This window comes from Pseudorca crassidens, chromosome 20 (genome assembly GCF_039906515.1).
Source record: "Pseudorca crassidens isolate mPseCra1 chromosome 20, mPseCra1.hap1, whole genome shotgun sequence".
Taxonomy (NCBI): domain Eukaryota; kingdom Metazoa; phylum Chordata; class Mammalia; order Artiodactyla; family Delphinidae; genus Pseudorca; species Pseudorca crassidens.
In genome coordinates this window covers 28739810-28761498 of record NC_090315.1, presented here as the reverse complement: position 1 = coordinate 28761498, position 21689 = coordinate 28739810, and the positions used below count along the sequence as shown (strand labels likewise).

General features: G+C 40.8%; 1 protein-coding gene across 10 annotated transcripts in view; it reads right to left on the bottom strand.

The window, feature by feature from the left end:
• Positions 1-21689, bottom strand: part of HEATR3 (HEAT repeat containing 3) — a 66576-nt gene that overhangs the window by 32062 nt on the left and 12825 nt on the right. For 3 of the 10 annotated variants that reach the window (XM_067718915.1, XM_067718920.1, XM_067718923.1), the window contains 7 exons: positions 18710-18800; positions 18446-18603; positions 18078-18160; positions 16315-16451; positions 10188-10276; positions 5209-5352; positions 1552-1728 (listed from right to left, as the gene is read on the bottom strand). In XM_067718915.1, the coding sequence (XP_067575016.1) occupies positions 1552-1728; positions 5209-5352; positions 10188-10276; positions 16315-16451; positions 18078-18160; positions 18446-18603; positions 18710-18800 (879 nt within the window). Of the gene's footprint in view, positions 1-742; positions 796-1551; positions 1729-5208; positions 5353-10187; positions 10277-16314; positions 16452-18077; positions 18161-18445; positions 18604-18709; positions 18801-21689 lie in introns of all 10 variants that reach the window. The other 7 variants (XR_010939026.1, XM_067718921.1, XR_010939025.1 and 4 more) reach the window with 6 other exon arrangements.

The window sequence follows — 21689 nt, the reverse complement described above, 5'->3', positions numbered from 1 at the left end:
CACCCCCCAGTCAAAAACCTGGGAATAAGTTTACTGTTGGCCACGGATTCAACCAACTGCGGATGATGTGGTACTGTAGTATTTACCACGGAAGAAAATCTGTGTATTTAAGTGGATCTGCCCCGTGTTATTCAAGGATCAACTGTATAAGAGAAATAAGTCCTGGGGATGTAATGTATAGCAAGGTGATGACAGTTAACAACACTGTACTATATATCTGAAAGTGACTAAGAGAGTAGGTCTTATAAGTTTTCATTACAAGAAAAAAATTTGTAACTATGTGTGGTGATGAATGTTAACTAAACTTACTGCGGTAATCATTTTGCAATAGATACATAGATCAAATTATTATGTTGTATACCTAAAACTGACACTATATGTCAATTACATCTCAAAACAAAACAAAACCCAGACAAAGAAACAAACAAAACTACAGGCTTAAACAAAGCATAATTAAGAGTAAACTGATCAATTTTCCCCCCTCAAGACTAAAGTCACCTACTGGTGAAGCTTAACTCAGTAAGTGTCAGCCACTATCACTACATTTTTAAATGTGGGATGCCAAAACATGAAAATGTTAAAAAACAAACCAATTATTAATGTTCCTAAACTAATACTAATGTAACTGTGACACAGAATGTGCACGGCATGTGCTATTTTTTTCTTCTGCAAAAGAAAACTATTTTTTATGCCTTAAAAAAATTCAAAAAGTTTAAATTTCTAAACATACAATCACATTCACCTGAAAACTTATCACAGAGCTCTGGCCACAGAAACTGAATTCTGCCTTAGAAGCTTGTTAGAGAAAAGAAACACGTATTGGAAAGCAACAAAAGTAAGCTACTTTTCCATTAAAGCCTCTATTCTCTTGACAAAGCTTTAAAAGCAAAAGTTTAATTTAAAATGTAAAAGCAAAAAATACAAATATTTTTATTTCTCAAAATGAAATAGAGATTTAGATAAGAGGAGAATTGATAAACTTACATTCGTGGACATGTGATCAAACGCTGTTTTTAAAATTTCTGATTGCCTTCCCCCAACCACTAAAACAGTTTTTGAACATTATTTTTTTGACTCAAAGTTAGCTTTGATGCTTCTGATGAATCAGTCAATCAATCAATCAATAAAAGGGCAAATGAAGGTAGCTACATTCTCCATTAGAGGCCAACTTGGAGTTTGTTTGTCTTTTTTTCAGAGCACCAAAGGGAAATATTCGTAACAATGAAATCAGCCTATAATGCATTACATGATATAAAATAAATTTAACATGTCTATGAAAGTGCTTTGCAGGCCAGACTGTAGTGCTTACACATAAGCACTGTTAACATTTCTAAACCGCTGCAGAAACAGGAACGTGTCGACACCATTTTGGCTCACGTCACAGTGATTCAACAGAAAGGGAGACTGAGCCCTGACTCAGCCAACAAGCGTTTACACAGAACTGGGGATGGAGTGCTATATGAATCACTGAGATTGCACGGAGGGAACCACACACACCCGCCTCCCATAGAACGCTGAGACTTCAGCATTTCTAAATAAAATGCTACATACCTTCATTTTGAAGACTGGCTGGAATTCCTTCAGAGCAGATAACAATTTAATTTGAACTGAGGCCCTTTCAGCTTCCTTACCATCTGCAAAAACATCAAAGAGGGCATCCAAAGCCTCTCCTGCTACTACAAGGGAGGGATCTTTGGTGGCAACCTCAAGCAGAAAGCACCCGATGGTCTGGAGACAACAAAACACAGTTATCATCCAACATCCTGAGTCAGCTTTTGAAATAAGTACTAACTCTAAAGGTGACAACAATTCACGCATAAAATTTTACATAAAAATGCTAGGGAGGGACTTTCCTGGCAGTCCAGTGGTTAAGACTCTGTACTTCCACTGCAGGGGGCGTGGGTGTGATCCCTGGTTGAGGAACTAAGATCCCACAAGCCATGCGGTGTGGCCCATAAATAAATAAATAAATAAATAAATAAATGCTAGGGAAAAATTAAAACTTTAAGAAGATCAAAGGCAACACATATTTATAAAAATACCAAGTATAACATAAGCAAGATAAATTTAAAATCTTAGAGTTTATATTCCTAAATAAAATGAATTAAGATCCATAAATGATACATGAAAGACAGATACTGGAAGTTATTAAAATTTCCTTTCTATCTCCATCAAAAAGGCTTTTCCCATGGTGTCAAAATGCATATAAATATTATCTGTAACAAAAAACCCTTTTTAAAAAATTTTTTTAAATTAATTAATTAATTAATTTATTTATGGCTGTGTTGGGTCTTCATTGCTATGCGCAGGCTTTCTCTAGTTGCGGCGAGCGGGGGCTACTCTTCGTTGCAGTGCGTGGGCTTCTCATTGCAGTGGCTTCTCTTGTTGCAGAGCACGGGGTCTAGGTGCGTGAGCTTCAGTAGTTGTGGCACATGGGCTCAGTAGTTGCAGCTCACGGGCTCTAGAGCGCAGGCTCAGCAGTTGTGGTGAACGGGCCTAGTTGCTCCACAGCACATGGGATCTTCCCGGCCTAGGGCTCGAATCCACATCCCCTGCATTGGCAGGCGGATTCTTAACCACTGTGCCAGCAGGGAAGCCCCTGCTTTTTAAATTACATGAAAAACACTCTAAGACAATTAAAAAACTAAAGAGCACATAATCTCATTTTGCATCACTGTGATGATTTTTAACATCTACCCATTTCTTTCACAATTAGCTAGCTAATGAACAGATCATTCCCAACCTGCAAAGAATTGTTTAAGAGTAAAGTTATTTTATTTTGGCTGTTCTGCTTCACACTTTATGTCTTAAGGGCGATGTGCACATCTGTATTACGGGTGGGAGAGTGGAAATGCTGAGTCCAGGGCTTCCCTGGTGGCACAGTGGTTGAGACTCCGCCTGCCAATGCAGAGGACACGGATTCGAGCCCTGGTCTGGGAAGATCCCACATGCCGCGGAGCAACTAAGCCCATGTGCCACAGCTACTGAGCTACTGAGCCTGCGCTCTAGAGCCCACAAGCCACAACTACTGAAGCCCACACGCCTAGAGCCCCGTGCTCCGCAACAAGAGAAGCCACCTCAATGAGAAGGCTGCACACCGCAACAAAGAGTAGCCCCCGCTCACCGCGACCAGAGAAAAGCCCGCGCACAGCAACGAAGACCCAACACAGCCAAAAATAAAATAAATAAAATAAAATAAAATAAATTTAAGAAATGCTGAGTCCAAACTCCAGCTCTACCATAAATAACGGGGTGACTCCGGGACAGTCCCGTTACCCACGCTGGGCCTCAATTTTCTCCTCTGAATAGAAGTGGTCTAGATAACCTCTAGGATAGTATTTAAATTTAGTATCTTATCATACAACATGAAATATACAGCATCACCTACGAAGTAGTTTTACTGAAAAGATTAATCTGAATCGAACCTAGCTTTTAGATCTAACTTCCATCTTGCGGGAGATTCAGAGGATAAAGGAACAAACGTAACGTCACAAGGAAGCAATCAGACAAATCCAGAAGCTGAACATTATGAGCCACAACCAAGCCGGGAGCTGAGGAGAAAACAGGGGTTGGGAGGTGGCGCAAGAAGGAGCGCGGCTCTAGGTGGAGAGAGGCTTAGAAGACCCCCAAGCAGGCACAACATGTAGACTTGACTTAGATCCTGGTTCAAACAAACCATCCACAAATAGATATTTTTGGAACAACTGGAAAGTTCTGAATATGGACCAGGTATTAGACATATTAAGAAATAACTGTTAATTGTGTACAGCATAATGGTGGTTATATAAGAGAGTGTCCCTCTTGTTAAGATACGCCTACTGAACCCATAGGGGCAGAATACCAGGATGTCTTTAACACCCTCAGCAGAGCAACTACTTGAAGTATATATGATAGAAAACCAGTAATTCTTAAATACGCTTGATGGCTATACAAAAATTTACTGCACTTTCTACTTTTCTTCATGCTTGAAAATGTGACTAAATAAAAATATTTCAGAAATCTTATGTTATGCCTGAGAAAAACTCGCTGTTCCCCTAAAGTGGACCTTGGACCTTACAGTCTAAAGGGGTGGGAAGTGATTATACCTACACAGGCTCATCGGTATATGTGTACACGTACAGAGCCACACAGCCATGCCCTCTCACTTGGTGTCTATATATAATCAAAATCCCTGGAATGACACAGAAGAGATGGGTAACAGTGGCTGCCTCTCTAGAGTGGAACTGGGGGACCGGATGTTTAGGAGTGGAGATGTGTCTTTGCACTATAGATTCTTTTCTACTTTCCTAAATGTTTTGCTATATGCATGTATCACCATTTCAAAATAAGCTTCTAAAAAATACCAGTCACATTGTTTAGCTCTTAGCAAGTTAAGAAAATACTTTATAATAATCAGTTTATAATCCATTATCAGCAATCTACACTTCAGCAATGATGATTAGCACAACAAAGGGTAATTTTACTATTACTGTTCTTTTAGTTACTTGGCTGTATCTCTGGCAGTGCAGTTCCTAAGCAACTTGTTGAGATAAAGTGCTGGAAGCAAACATGCTGAGTGAGTTCCTAGTGTGCTGGCACTACCAGAGTTGCTGCTTAAAATTTATGAGAGGTCTTAGGATGAACTGGGTGGCTTTGTGCAAAATGCACTACAGCCTGGTGTGCTGAGGAAGCTGTCTGGACTGTTCCTTCACCAGGAGGAGAATACAACATGTACACATTTAACGCAACAGCAAAGGCAGAGGCATCTTGAACAACTCTGAACCCTGGCCTTCCACTGAAGACAAATTTATTTTTGATAAAACATCTCCGGAGTAAAGTTAAATGGCAAAATGGGACAACTCTTCAAGTACCTATCTGATTCATGGAGTTAGATTAAGCCAAAGGGTATGTTTTAGTAATATACCTTAGTAAGCAACTTTTCTTTTTCTTGCAATATATATATATATATTTTTTTTTAGTTTTATTTTTTGGCTGTGCCGCACGGTAGGCGGGATTTTAGTTCCCTGACCAGGGAGCAAACCCATACCCCCTGCATTGGAAGCTTGGAGTCTTAACCACTGGACCGCCAGAGAAGTCCCCAGTAAGCAACTCCTTGATATGATTTCTTCTCATGAAGTCCACAGAAGTTTTTAAAATCCCACACCAATAGTCACTCTTCTCCCATTTCTAATGACTTAATGATTTAGGTTGGAAGCATATTGTTTTTACCTTAAGAGTGTCAAGTGTACCATCTTCTTTGGCTAGGACGCTGCCAGTGATTCCTAAAATACTAACCACATTCACCCTCACCCCAACATTACTACTATGGATGCCTGCTCTGCATAGTGTCAACAGCTGGTCGGGAGTCATGCACTGTTGAAAGAGAAGGAGAGAGTATTTAGCACGTTAAACTCAGCCAATTCCAACAGCATGTGCAACGGGATTGGCAGGAGTCTCTTCTACAAGAGGCACGATGCTACAAGTGACACAAACTCTCGGTGAAGTTATTACATATTCTAATCACTCATTAATAACGTTGGTAACTCTGAACTAGGACGAGGCCTGCTCATGTCACTGTCACCACTTACTCTATCCCATGGCTGTAAGCCTGTAAAAGAACCTTCAGATCCTATTTGTCTCATTTGAAGACTTTCATTCAGAGATACACAGACCAAAGAGATTCTCATTTCTTTTCAACGTTGATCATAAAAAATGTAAATAGGACCATGCAGCTTTAATAAAAATGGGCTGAAATCTATACAAGGTAAGAACTGACTCTGAGATTTGTGTGTTATGGTAAATTAATAAAGACTGTAAAACCCATTAAATCATATAGTGCTTCCACCAAGTAGTGATAATTTTCATTTTAAGCTGATCTGAACACACACGTGGACACAGGTATCACAAGAGTGCAAATGTCACTTTCCCTTTCATAGAAACTGAGGGTCAGAAGTTATGTTCTTTCTTTTTTCTTTAGAAGTTACGTTCTTGAAAAAAATTCTCAAATATACAAAGAGAAAATATTTAAAGAGTATGTATTAGAGGCCAACATCATGTGCTATATTTAACAGTAAAACACCAGAGACTTCCCATTAAACTCTGGAACAGGGCCAAGTCTGGGTTAGCACTGCTCTAGAGGTGTGGCCATGCAATGACTAAGGACGGAAGGAAGACGGGCCACCAGAGGAAAGGAGGCCGAAGAACTGCGAAGCCAGGTTCCTGGGAAGAGCATCCATGTGGATTCTGAAATCACCTAGAATCATGACGGGACCAGTGAAAAGTAACAGAAACCAACAGCAGGAATCTTCAAGGAACGAGGGGCGCCCTTGGGGGTGGTGGGTGACTGTAACCAAGAGAGGTGGGGTGGTGTGGTCTAGTGACGTGGTACTCAGAACTGGAGGATTTTAGAAAGGAAGCAGTGAGGACGGTTTAGAACTGTAGTTCTCAAACTTCAGAGTGCATGACAATCACCTAGAGAACTTGTTAAAACACAGACATCTCTGGGCCCCTCCCCAGAGTTTCTGCTTCAGTAGACTGGGGGCAAAGCCCTAGGATTTGCCCTTATACACACAGAGGAAAAAGACCACAGACCCGATAGCAAAATTGGCAACAGATGGGAAAAGTTACAGAAAAAGAAATGCAAAGGCCCTTAAAACACATGAAAAGATGTCCAACCTCCTCACAGTAAGAGAAATGCAAATTAAAATTGAGATATAATTTCTCACCCATCAGACCACTTAAAATCCAACATTTTGACAACATATTCTTCTGGTGAGGCTCTGGCAGAACAGGCACTCTCAAACGCTGCTGGTGGAGATTCGAAACGGCTCAGACTCTAAGGAGGGGACTACAGCAATACCCAGAGCAAAGCTACAAATCCATCTGTTCTCTGAGCCGGCAAGTCCAATTCTAGGAATCGATCCCAAAGACACAATGGCAAAAAACACAACAGAACTTCTGTAAAAAGGCTATTCACTGCAGTTCTATTTGTAATAGCAAAAGATTGGAAACAACTACAATATCCATCGATGCAGACATGTTGAATATGGAATATGTACACAATGGAGTGATATGAAGCTGTAAAAAAGAAATGAGAAACATGTCTATGGTGATTAATAAGGGAGAAGAGCAAAGTACAGAAGCACTACTTTTAAGGAAAGGAGTGGGGCTTCCCTGGTGGTGCAGTGGTTGAGAGTCCGCCTGCTGATGCAAGGGACACGGGTTCGTGCCCCGGTCTGGGAGGATCCCACATGGCCGCGGAGCGGCTGGGCCCGTGAGCCACGGCCGCTGAGCCTGTGCGTCCGGAGCCTGTGCTCCGCCACGGGAGAGCCCACAACAGTGAGAGGCCCGCATACCGCAAAAAAAAAAAAAAAAAAGAAAAGAAAAGGACTGAAATACAAATACATACATATTTTGCTTATGTTTTCCAAAAAAGAACAATAGAATGATAAATTAAAAAACCAAAAAGGATGATTACCAATGGCACAAAGGAAAGAACAGGGGCAAAGGGACAGAAGCTAGACCTCTCTAAATATATACATATATATATTCTTTTTGGGGATAAAATATACGTAAAACTTACCATTTCAACCATATTTAAAAGTACAGTTCAGTGGTAGTAAGTACAGTACATTCACACTGTTGTGCAACCGGTCGGTGCAACACCACCATCCATCCCCAGAACTTCTTCATTGTTCCATACTGCAACCCTGTACCCATTAAACAATGTCTCCCCACACACCCCACCCTTACCCCAACCCCTGGCAACCACTGTTCTACTTTCTGTCCCACAAATTTAACTACTCTAGGACCCTCATAAGAGGATTCATACAATACTTGTCCTTTTGTGTCTTTCATTTAGCACAACGTCTTCCAGTTTCATCCATGCAGTAGCATGTATCAGAATTTCATTCTTCTTTAAAGCTGAATACTATTCCACAGTATGTATATACCATATTTTTCTCTGAATATATCTTGTTTCAGTTTTAACTCTGAAACTGTGTAAATATTTTATATAATTAAAAAATAAAAATTAAAGCAAACAAAAAATGCTTTAATAAAAGCTGAAACAACTGAAGCTAACTTTATAACAAGCCACAAAGAGAACTTTTCAAGCAACTTTAAAACACAGTAATTTGTATAGACCTAGAGGGATTTTTTTCCCTAAGGACATGAAGAATCACAAAGAAATCTTAAACTGCATTCAGTAGTGTTATTGTTAGTAATAATACCATTATTTTGAAATTATTAACTACATTCTGTAGGGTAAATAATTAATAATGAGTTTTTAATGATGGTTTAAAAAACTGGTTATTTTTAGAGACTGCTAGGACACCAACTCATTATTCTAGAAAAAAGGGTGGGGTGGGGGGAGGGAGAATCATGCCCTATCTTTTTTGGTATGAAATTTATTTCAAAGTTACCAACTAATTGATGAAATAGGAAGTTTTTATTTACAGAAGAATCACAGCTAATAAATGCTTTAAAAGGAATGACAAAATTAGGATATCTCCATTTTGCAAACTCTATAGTGGTTTGCAAAATAGTGGATCTATACAACAAAAATCACTGGTTGCTACAAGTGAATCCATTGATTAATCTTAACATCACTATTTTACAACAATATGTGATTTGTGATATAAAAGTAGAATATACATACAGCACTGTGAATTATTTTTGCCTAAACGATCTGATCCTGAATCTAATTAAGGCTCTAGACCTAGCTCCCAATTTATAGGCAATATGGGAGACAGAGGGACCTGTTAAATAATAACATTGTTAAAGCAGCCATATCTGAGAATGGGGGAAATTCTTTAGGACAGATGACAGCATCTTCTTCTTCTTTTTAATATTATGGCGTTTTCTGGGTTTTAAAAAAAATTTAATTACTTTATTTATTTTTTATTTTTGGCTGCATTGGGTCTCTATTTTTGGGTGTGCGCGGGCTCTTCTCTGGTTGCGGCGAGCAGGGGCTACTCTTCGTTGCAGTGCACGGCTTTCTCATTGTGGTGGCTTATCTTGTTGCAGAGCACAGGCTCTGGGCATTCGGGCTCAGTAGCTGTGGCTCATGGGCTCAGTAATTGTGGCTCGCGGGCTCTAGAGGGCAGGCTCAGTAGTTGTGGTGCGCGGGCTTAGTTGCTCCACGGCATGTGGGATCTTCCTGGACCAGGGCTCGAACCCGTGTCCCCTGCATTGGCAGGCGGATTCTCAACCACTGCGCCACCAGGGAAACCTGATAGCTTCTTCGATGAATAAATAGTATGGGGAAAGGCGGGCAGGCAGGGGAAATGTTATAAATTCAGAGATTTAAGAATCTGTCAGTATACTAAAAACTACTGAATTGTATACTTTAAATGGGTGAACTGTATGGTATGTGAATTAAATCTCACTAACCCCGTTAAAATATATGTATTTAAGAGACCAAAATACCAACTAAGAACAATACATGGATCCTACTTAGATGCTGATTTGAACAAACCAATTGAAAAAAAAACATTTTAAAAGCAATCAGGGGAAACTGAACTCAGACTGCATATCAAATGATAATTTTAAAACACCTGTTGATTTGGGGGTTTGGGATAATGGTATTGCGGTTAAGATTTTTAAAAGTTCATTTTCTGTCACAGACACATAATGAAGCACACAATAAAACATTCATGGGTGAAATAATATGATTTGCTTTAACTATTCCAAGAAGCTAAAACAAAAATGTAGGGAAAGTGAAAGAAACAAGAATGACAAGATGTTGGCAACTTGTTGACACTTGGTGATAATGCGTTCAGGTAACAATACTATTATCTCTGCTTTTAGAAATGTTTGAAAATTTCCTTCATAAAAAGTAAAAAATAAACGTGATAAGGCACCTATCACAGAGGTGCAGACAGATCACTGTGGAGGACCTGGAGTACATGCCTATAAATTTCTGTCATAAAATGTTTTAAAAAAGACAAATGATTCCCAGAGAAAATACTTACAACACAAATGCCAAACACATTATATCAACTAAAAAACTGTGTATGTTTTGCTGGGGGTGGTGGGGAGAAGGAAAAGGTTTTACTTTTATACTTTCAGTACTTTTGTTTCCACTTTACAAGGATCATGCATTACTCTTTCAATAGAAATAAATACTGAAAAATAGTTAAGCAATAAATTTTGCCTCCATAATACAGAATCTTGGCTAGTTCCACAAAAAAATTTTAAAACCTTACCTGAGGAATGTTCTTGGAGGCCACCGTTTGCAAAAGGGCCCTCAAGGCACTACTTATAGCTTCTAAAAAGTCAACATGCTTAGCGAAATCTAAAACACAAAAGTGAAATATAAATTTGTTTTTGTTTTTCTCTAAGAAGTTATTTATAGAAAAAGAGTCAAAACAAAGCATGTTAAATGTTAATATATGCTACAATATTAAAAACATTTGATATTTAAGCCCAAACTTCCACTTCACAGCTCCCTGTGAACTGCATATTTGAGTCGGAAAGATGACCACGATTGAAATAATCAGGATAGTCCTGAGAGTCCTTGACTTGTATGTAGATGCTGGATTTTCATTTAACTCACACTGTAGCACGTGATAAGCCTGAGCTAACCTTTGTAGACTGAATTCAGCTTTTCACAGATTGCTATCACGGTGCTGGGCAGACATAGGGTAGAGTCATCTCCCAAGTCAGAGTGCCTCCTCGCCAACCCAAGCCCACTGCCCAGCCAAGAAGTGTTGCTTGTGCAGGGCCAGGCCACTATGCCTCTGGTTTTCAGTGGCTCCTGTGGTTTTTACTGACCCAACTTCCCCTTCCCACTCTTGCTCATTTTTACTCTTCTCTTATTGTCCCTTCTTCCCACACGGAATAAACAGAACAACAGCAATAAACAATTATGATAACACAGCCATATAGGAGAGTGAGGACCGCCTAGGTGAGCTGGCTCCCTAACCCCTTTGGTGGAAGGGAAAGCAATTGATGTGGTGTGATAGGTTATATTTTCCAAAAATAGCCACAACAGGGCTTCCCTGGTGACGCAGTGGTTGAGAGTTCGCCTGCCAATGCAGGGGACACGGGTTCGAGCCCTGGTCTGGGAAGATCCCACATGCCGCGGAGCAACTAAGCCCGTGCGCCATGGCTGCTGAGCCTGCGCTGTAGAGCCCACAAGCCACAACTACTGAAACCCGCGTGCCCTGAGCCCATGTTCCGCAACAAAAGAAGCCACTGCAATGAGAAGCCCGCGCACCGCAACGAAGAGTAGCCCCACTCGCTGCAACTACAGAAAGCCCGTGTGCAGCAGCGAAGCCCCAACACAGCCAAAAATAAAAAAACAAATAAATAAATAAATGTATTTTTTTAAAAAACCCAACAAATTGATTTAAAATAGAAAAAAATAGCCACAAGAGTATTTCCAGTTCTGCATGATCTTGCAGAACCTTGCCACTTCCCATAAAGACTGTGGAGTCTATTTCCCCTCCCCTTGAACCTGGGTGGGATTTTGTGGCTTCTCCAACCAGGACAACATGTGAAAGTGACAGGCTAAGTGGTAAAAGGCATGACTTCCACCTGACTCACATGCCTTTGCTCTCTCCTCTCTCTCAACTCTCGCCCTTGGAACCCAGCCACCATATTATGGAAGCCCAGGTCACATGAAGGGGTCAGAGGTGGGTGTTCCGGCTGACAGCCCCAAACCAACTACCAGACATGTGAGTGAATAGGCCTCAGATGATTCTGGCTCCCAGTCTTCCAGCAGAGGCCCTAGGCTAGGGTTTCTCAGCTTCAGCACTATGGACATTTTGGACCAGATCATTCTTTGTGGTGCACGTGGAGTCGCCTGGGCACTAGGATATTTAACAACATCTCTGGCCTCTACCCTCTAGATACCAGCAACAACCCCCAAATTGTAACAACAAAAAAGGTCTCCAGACATTGACAAAAGTCCTCGGGGGGCAAAAACTGCTGCCAGTTGAGACACACTGGCCTAGACATCATGGGGTAGAGAAAACCATCTCCGCTGGACCCTTTCTAAATCCCTGACCCACAGAAACCACGAGAAATAGCATACGATTACTGCTGTTTTAAGCCAGCAAGTTTTGGGGTGATTTGTTATATAGCAGGAGACACTGTGTCCTTCTCCTCTGTGGTGCCCTTGGCCAAATAGAGATTCTGATGCCCCTTTCTGGGCCGCATGAGAGCAAGGCAGCTTCTGCAAAGACTGCAATTAAGGCTTGTCTTATCTTTCGGCTCTCTCATTTTCAGATATATGTTATGCACAGAGGTAGGGAATTCCTGTAAGTATCACAGAACAGATACTAGGATACTTTAGGATCAGACAGACCAGGGCCAGAATCCAGCCTGTGACATTATGTGACTTCTCATTTTGGTCTCAGCCCAAGTGTTAGCTCCTCAAAGGGGCCTTTCCATACTAACTAGTGCGACACCTCATACCATTCTGCTTTTATGTTTTTCCTTCCTAGCCAAAATGACCTTAAACCTTTATTTATATGAAAATGCAAGCTCCATGAGCATGGCGGCCTTGCCTATCTTGTTTATGCCTGTATACCTTGGACCTAGAACAGCGCGAGGCATAAAGTCAGTCAATAAATAAATAGTTGTTAAAAGAAGGAACCCCCCTGAAAAAAGTCCCTAAACCTCTAAATCTCAGCGTCCCCGTCAGGCAGGTGGAGTAATAAATGCCTAGCTCATAAAACCTAGTACCTAAGAGGCCCTCAAAAACTGGTATAAAATTGTTACTATTAAACGTCCAAAAGCCACCATACTGGCTCTGAAAAGTAACTTATATTTGATTAAAGCTGTAAGTGTAGTCCTGGAAATCTGTCAGCTGCACATAAAACTATTAAACCATGTTATGCAGAACTAACTTGATACAAACTAGAACACATCTCAGAACCAATTTTTTTTCTATCCTCTATTCTTAGGAAAATAACAATGACCTTAGATTCAAAATCCTAATCTAAACTACACTACTGTTTTACATTACGTGAAATTCATATTTCCCCTAAATTTGGATGATTTTTATTTAATTCACGTTTCTGTTCATTTATCCAAATTAGGGAAGGAAGTTCAAACAACTCTGCCTTTCTGAGAAATGCTCAGTAAAAGGTCAAGACGTGGTATTGTCAAAAGAAATTAAGTAAATGTCAAAAGAAGTTAAACAAAAGAGGTGATTCAAAATGTCTTTCCCCGCAACAACTTTGTACAGCATCTAAGAATTTGTAGCACACCTAAATGTAGGTAAATAGTCAACCCACAAGTAATCAAGCAGCAAATTATATTTAGGTGAATTCTGCAGACTGATTTTCAATGTTCTGATATGGAATAAAAACCGTATCCCAGAATGGGTGCTACCACCATTCTAACTGTAATGAAAATGAGCTTTCTGCTCCCCAAAATCTAGGGTAGCAGGGAATCCTAAATGATTTTAGAACCCGCGTAATGGAAAAAATGACAAACTGACCCAATCTGCAAATACAACATTGCTAAAAATTTCTTATGTTTTGAAGATCAATATTTTAAATGAAGGAGACAAAGATGTTGGTGTTTTGAACACAAGGACCAGACTCTACTAAAAACTTGCTCATTTTATCTCTGATGTCAGCCACAAATCTATGGAGGTATATATCAAAAAATTTATAAGTATTCAGAACTGTATTTCAGCAGCAAAACTAAAACAAGTTAAATACAATACAGCTGTACGATCCTCATACATTTAACTCAAACATGGTAACACAAAAGAGAGAAATTTAGCCCCATTCTCCCCACCAAATTCTTCAATAACAGTTCACATTATCCATGTAGAGCTCACAGGGTTACACTATTTTATAAATCCCAAATATATGGAAAGACTATACTAGAATAGTATAAGCAATTATCCTTTATCAAAAATTTCATTCTGATAAAAAGGTTATGTCTACAATAGCTAGGAAACTGGAATTTATTAAAAATCTAAGTGTTTAATCATACTTTCTCACAATTCAGAAACTTTCCATTATTTCTCTCAGGCTCAGCTTGTTATGGTTTTCCTGTGATCTTTCCAGGTAATAAATGTGCCTGTACCAGTGACCAAGAACAGCCAGCTGAACTAGGAGAAACACACCTAAGTGTGTTCTGCATAAGCAGAGGCACAGAATATGTGCACTTACTTCCAGTGAAATAAACTCTTCATGCTGGCAGGGGATGGGGCTTGTGGGACCCTGACTGGACTCTCATGGAGAAATGGCCCAGAGGAAAGAGATGGCAATTGTGAAACTAGGGCAAACAGGGTTCTCTCAGGTTAAGCAGGTCTTGGAAGCACTAAGAGGTCTGGGTAGGTCCTGCTCGCCTGGGGGCCTAGCTGTGGACTCCCCTATCTGGCCCTGCCCGTTGCAGGGAGCCCATGGAAATGCGTGGATGGGAGGGGGCATGAGCAATAGCAGTCTCCGCCAGCCACCCCTCCACAGGACATCCTGCTGGGCTGACGGAAACCATCCCTCTTGCCCCCCATGCCATCCAGATCTCGTTAGGTTTATAAGGCTGGGAGAGAAATATAAAGCTATGGTCATCATTTGGCCAGCTCACAATGACCAGTCACCTCTGTGCTCCAGAGCTGGCCCAGTACGGGCTTGGAACGGGAGTGGGGCTAACACTGCTCACATCCTGTTCAACATCCTGTCTTAGGTATGGCTGGGCATGTGGTTTTCACATGACGGCACCAGCTAAAGGATATACAGCGTGAGATCACTTGAAAACTCCACCTGTTAATGGACAAATATTGATAACTATATAATGAGTTTCTAAATATTTATTTACTTAATCTTTAAAAATTAATCTAGAACTTCTAAAACATGCACCATTAAATACACGGCACCTCTTCATAGAGTGCAAGATAGATGTCTTAAAGAATCAGAGACCGCCTCTTGAAGGAATGCTTATACAGAAACTTGTATTTAGTCAAAAGTGACCATATTTTGATCTTCTAAGAGCTTCAGCTCTTGGACTTAGTACTGTGTCTGAGAAGCGGAAATGTTAAACAGTTTTGCACAGAAATAGAGCAGATTCACATCTCCCGTATTAACCCTCACTCCAGACATACATGCCGGATAGAGTAACGCGAAGAATTTTCCTTTACTATGTAAAATACCTCTATTTCCTTTCTTGGCTTTGTTTGAGCTCCTATAGTTTAATGTGCCGAAGTTAAATGAGATTCTACTACAGTGAACTACGACAACCTGTTAGAAGAGCATGCATTATACGCTGTACAGCTAGGTCATTTCAAAAGAACAGTTAACAAATATTCTATGATATTGCTTGTATGTGGAATCTAAAAAATGATACAAATGAACTGATATACAAAACAGAAATAGAGTCACAGATGTAGAAAACAAACTTATGGTTACCAGGGGGAAGGGGGGGGAGGGATAAACTGGGAGAGTGGGACTGACATATACACACTACTATATATAAAATAGATAACTAATAAGGACCTACTATATAACACAGGGAACCCTTCTCAATACTCTGTAATGACCTACATGGGAAAACAATCTAAAAAAGAGTGGGTATATGTATAACTGATTCACTTTGCTGTACAGCAGAAACTTACACAACACTGTAAATCAACTATACTCCAGTAAAAATTTTAAAAAAAAAAAGAACACCTATCTAATGTACAGTATCTCTCTAGGTTTCTGCGTACAAATGAAATTAATCCACATCAGATACCTGTAACTTAGAGATTCAGCTTGTACCACGCAAAGGGTTATTTGAAGAAAGAGATGTGTTGGAAAAAAAGCAAGGTGTAGAACTGTGTGTACGGTAGTCTATCATTTGCCTTAAAAATACACATACATGCCTTGGTATCGAGAATCTCTCTGGAAGAATACACAAGAAACTGGCCACAGGGACCAATTCTGGGAGAGGAACTGGGTAGTGTGAGAAAAAGGAGCGAGGCTTTCCACTTTATGTGCTCTCAAACCTTGTGAATTCTGTCATACACATCTGTAGCACCCAATCAAATGTAAATCAAACGATTTTATATTTAAGAAGAAAACTAAGGAATAGAGAATTACCCAAATATTTTAATGAACCCTAATATTTATGATATTTGTGATGCAGCCTTGATTGTCCTGACGTAACTGGATGCAAGCAATTTTAATGAAAAAGATAATTATACCCCAGAGGCCTGCCTGCATACTTTGTTGACTCTATCCCACCGGCAACTATAAATATATGACTGCTAGTGTCTGGGAAAGGTTTCTGCAGGTTGGGTGAGAGACCGTATAATTACAAACTCCAAGTTCCTGGCCCTTCAAAATTCTGCTCCATCCCAGTCGTTTTTCACAATAAGGCCTAAATATTTACCTGGCTGAGAAAAAAGCAGTTGTGACAGATGCTGTGCAAGTGTCTGAAGGGCTGCAGGTCCTCCCAGATGGTCCACATCCAGGAGGGAGACAAGGCTCTGGAGACACACGAGGGCTCTGCATTGTATAGTGCTCATTCTGCAAAGGAAGAGAGAGAATGCTGTCTGTTCCTCTCACAGTAACCCAGCAGAATTCAGCACTGACCTTGAAACTAAGTGTCAGATTCTGACAGGGACCATCTGTAAGCAGAAGGAGGTCTAGGGCAGTGAGCAAGGATTCGTAAAGTGAACTGTTAATCCTACCAGCTCAGGCTTCCCTGGTGGCGCAGTGGTGGAGAGTCCGCCTGCCGATGCAGGAGACACGGGTTCGTGTCGTGGTCCGGGAAGATCCCACATGCCGCGGAGCGGCTGGGCCCGTGAGCCATGGCCGCTGAGCCTGCGCGTCCGGAGCCTGTGCTCCGCAACGGGAGAGGCCACGGCAGTGAGAGGCCCGCGTATCGCAAAAAAAAAAAAAAAAAAAAAATCCTACCAGATCAAACTGCTTGAGCACTCAGGGCCGCTGAGGCACAGCACATTTATGAGTCACATGGAATCTGCTTGAGAAAAATTTCTATGCGTGGCAGTATCTTTAAAATTATTTTTAATTGTGAAATATGACATACATAAAGCGCTCAACGAATATACAGAGTTTAACGGTTTACAAAGCAAACACCTGTGCATCTAGGTAGGAAACAAACAATGCTAGCACTATTTAAAGGACATGGAAGCAACCTAAATGTCCAACGAAGATGTGGCATATTTATACAATGGAACATTACTCAGACATAAAAAAGAATGAAATAACGCCACCTGCAGTAACATGGATGGACCTAGAGATTATCATACTAAGTGAACTAAGCCAGAAAGACAAACGTCATATGATATCGCTTATAGGTGGAAACTAAAAAAAAAAAAAAGATACAAATGAACTTATTTACAAAACAGAAATAGACCCACAGACATAGAAAACAAACTTATGGTTGCCAAAGGGGAAAGGGGGGGAGGGATAAATCAGGAGTTTGGGATTAACATACACACACTACTATATATAAAATAGATAAGCAACAAGGACCTACTGTATAACACAGAGAACTATAGGGTAATAACCTATAAGGGAAAAGAATCTGAAAAAGAATACATATATATCTGAAACACTGCTGTACACCTGAAACTAACACAACACTGTAAATCAACTATACTTCAATTAAAAAAAAAAAGAAAAGAAATGCTGCTAGCGCCCTCACAGCCCACCTATCCCTTCCCTATCACGCCCCACCTCCTTGACCCCAAAGGTCACCACTCTCCAGACTTTTATAGCAGACATTTCCTTGCTTTTCTTTACAGGTTTACCACCTATGTATGCATCACTAAAGGAAACAGTTTAGTGTCAGTGTTCTAGTTCAGATTTTTTATTGCTGCATGTGTTAATCTAATGTGTTAAGAAGTAGCTCAGCTGTATGTATTCTACTGTATGATTATGTCAGCACTTATTTATCCATTCTGCCACTGATGGACATTGGGGTTGTTTCCAAGTTGGGGCAACTGTGAACCACACTGCTACGTGCACTCTCCTGTCTTAGTGAACATATGGGCAGACTTCTCCAGGGAACATACACAGGACAAAGGGGGAGAGATCCTGAAGGGGGAGTCGGCATCTTCCATTGAATGGTCCATCATTTCATATAATAACAATGACAAATGGTTTTGAAACTAGAAAAGTTCTTACTTTCTAATCAAAGGTTTCCAACTGGGGTTCCTGGAACACACGTCAACTGCAGTGCTGTTTGGAAAGGCAGTTTTCTCAAAAATCTAAATTTAAAAAGGAAGTAAGGCAAAGGTTAAAGAGTAGGGTTTTTACACGATTCCTTTATAAAATCCCAACATGTGACTTCTAAGTGAGATGGTCAGGCTTGATAAAGAGGTGCTCAGGAATTCTGAACGGCCCGCCTCCAGTGTTGGTCATTGTTTTGTTTCCCAGGTCTTACCAATTAGCCACACCTGGCAGTATTAGCGCACTTCTTTTGCACACAGAAGTAACAGCTTTCTTCAGCCTTCCCTGTGCTCTAGAACGAGCCTAGACTGAAAACAGATTACCTTCTTTGGGATGAGGTAGTTGGTGAGAGCGGTGTGAACCTCATGGGAGAGGCAGAGGGGAGACAGCAGCTGCCCACCGCATTCACTGAGGGAATTCTCCATAAATGAGTCGCTTTCATCACTGCTGGAGAGCTCTTCCCATTCATCGTCGGTGGGATCTGGGAAGAGTGCAGATCACACAGAACTGGACTATTTAAGATAATCCTCATGGAAGCTGCCCTCCCGGTCCAGGGGAGGATATCTAAATGGGAACTGGTCACAAACCTTCACTGCAGCACATGTTAACAATGATTTCCAGAGCAGTCTGCTGAGCTGTCAGCAACGCTATGGTCTCTCTCAGCTCCTTGTCGGTGGGCTTAAAAAAAAAAAGCAAACGACCAACTCTCAAATGTGTGGAAAAATATTTTCATGTGACCCTCCTTAGTTAAAGCCTACTAAATGATATTTGCACTTGGAATAGAGCACTTGGGTGGGGGTGGGTAAGTAGAAGAAAAGTCATAAAGTGCTGGAAGGACAAACAGGCATTATGATTCCTCTTGGCACTGTGCAGCGTGCCACTGTTCACCGGGTTTCCATCTATCTGCACGGTTATTTTCTAAGTGTTGCTTAGTTAGCTGGAGAGAACGGAAAAATATTCAGGAATTCTGAACTAAATTCACCCTGAAACTTAATCTAATGTGTTAAGAAGTAGCTCCGCATACTAAGATTAAAACAAGAGTTCATTTTGGACACCAGGCACTTACACACAACAAACCTGCTTTTAGACACTTACACAGTTTCTTGGAAGAGACTTCATTAACCAGAATTACTAACAGGCCCTTATATGACCACCAGAACTTGACTAAGGAGCAGACAGGCTTGCTGCTTTCTGGCTTTCTCTGAAGACTGCAATAAAGCATTTCTTAAAGACTGAAGGAAGAGGGGGACTTTTTCTCCTGGGAGTAAATAACATGAACCTAACTTATCAAGTAACATTCTCAAAATGGGTTGTATAAATTTATATGACCTTAATTCTCAAGTCACCTATGAAAAGTGAAATAGCTTCACTCCAAAACAGTACATAAGCTAAAAGTAATGTATATTTTGTTGTCAGAATGTTTCCCAGTTTCTGTCTTTTCAATGGCTGTAAAATATTCCATTAAATGAATGTATTATAATTTATTAAGCATTCCTCTAGCATGGAATATTTCAGATTACTTGGTTATCTTATTTCCTCAGATTTACTGGATCAAAGGTTAAAAACACACCTATAGATACTGTGACATATTCCTGTTCTCCTTTTCCAGAATGTTGTACTCATTTTTAATCCTCCAGCAACTTCTTGTGCAACGATTTAACTGTAATTTTGAACCACATTCTTAAAAAAAAAAAAAAAGAAGACAGCTTATTTAATAGATGTAGCACAGGAATCCCTATGTTTATATTCATTTTATTGCTGGCAAGAATGTATCTAGGGACTTCCCTGGTTGTCCAGTGGTTAAGAATCCACCTTCCAATGCAGGGGATGCGGGTTCGATCCCTGGTCAGGGAACTAAGATCCCACATGCAGCGGGGCAACTAAGCCCGCGCGCTGCAACTACTGAGCCCGCGGGCCACAACCACAGAGCTCACGTGCTCTGGAGCCCGTGCGCCGCAATGAAAGAGCCCATGTGCCACAACTAAGACCCGACACAGCCAAAAATAAAATTAATTAATTAAAAAGAAAAGAACGTATCTAAAATTTATTCCTACTCACTTCGTGCGTGTATGATATTCAACTAAACATTTCTTAGAGGCGACTCAAAGCTACACAAGACATGCCTTTGCTGGGCTCTCATCCACTTAAAACCTACAAAGATCTGCCTTAGAAGAATTCTGAAACTAAGTTCCACTTCTTTACCTGACTTTCCTGCTCAGAACATTTCCCTGCTTCTTATTGTTACCAAATTGACCTAAAGAACCAATCCAGAGGAAATGTTATGACAGCTGAGATTTGCTTCAAAATATTCAGTAGTTGGGAGAGTGGGTAGGGAAATAGATGAAAGAAAACAGACTGCGATTTGACAACTGCTAACTGTGGAAGCTGGGTAGGGATTGTCCTACTTCTGCACGTTACAGCCACAACTTGGGTCAGTTCTCTCTTTACAGATTTGTGCTTATACCTTCTTAAGTTAAATGATGCAATTAAGGGTTTTGATTCTAAAGGATCCCTGCACAAGCCACTGGGCAGCCTGAAAGACCAGAGCTGCCTGGCTGTAAATTTGTATTCCTGGCACATGGCAGCACGATGCTTAGCACACTACTGGCACTTAAACACTGGCTGCCTGATCAGCATGTTAATCATCCGGTCTACTCAGCTATGGTGATAGGCTTTAAAAAGCAAGCTTTTGTTAAGAGAAAACACTGCATTTTCTAAGCACCAAAATTCTATTTCTAAGTAATACTTGGGAAAGTGAATCTCTAAATAACAGTTAAATATCGATACTTTGAAACAGTGACACTTCATCTTGGTGGATGTGGATCTCAATCCCCACTCACTCATTCCCTGTGGGGCCCCTGAAAGCAAGGCTGGAGATGAGGAAACCCTGCAGGAGTGCTGTTCTCCCAGCCAGAGATGTCCGATCTTTCAGAGTCCCCTGACAGCCCAAGTGGAATTTCCACTTCTGCTCTGATGGGAATTCGGGGTGGGGAAACATAGTATATGTGCATCTGGCAGGACAAAGTGACCTGGTCAGCACGATGCAACACCTGCAGAAGAGCCCCCAAACCCTGACCTGTTATAGCTGATGTTCCACATGTGGATCCCAGATCTGTAACTCACCTCCATGTGGTACCTGAGGGGCTGCTGCTGGGGTTCTAGAAACACCCTTTGGAATGACAAGGCTCAGAGCTATGCCTTTGTCTATCTTGCTTTACTGATTTTAAATTCTACCCACTCTGACTCAGATGCACAAGTGAGACAAGGAGTAAACTGGGTGTTCAAATACACGCCTCTTGCACCAAAAGGGGGTGATATGATTTTTAAGCCGCTCTACGATTTGCAAGCAACTCAAGGGCAGGATGGCCTTTTCATTTTCGGATTCACCCCAGCACTTAACACAATGCTTTGCACCTAACAGCTGTTCATGGGGAGTGTGGCACATATATACAATGGAATATTAATCAGCCATAGAAAGAAACGAAATTGAGTTATCTGTAGTGAGAAAGTAGTTCTTAACTACAGCATTTGACTGCTTTAAGACACCACCAATTCAGCTTTACAAGA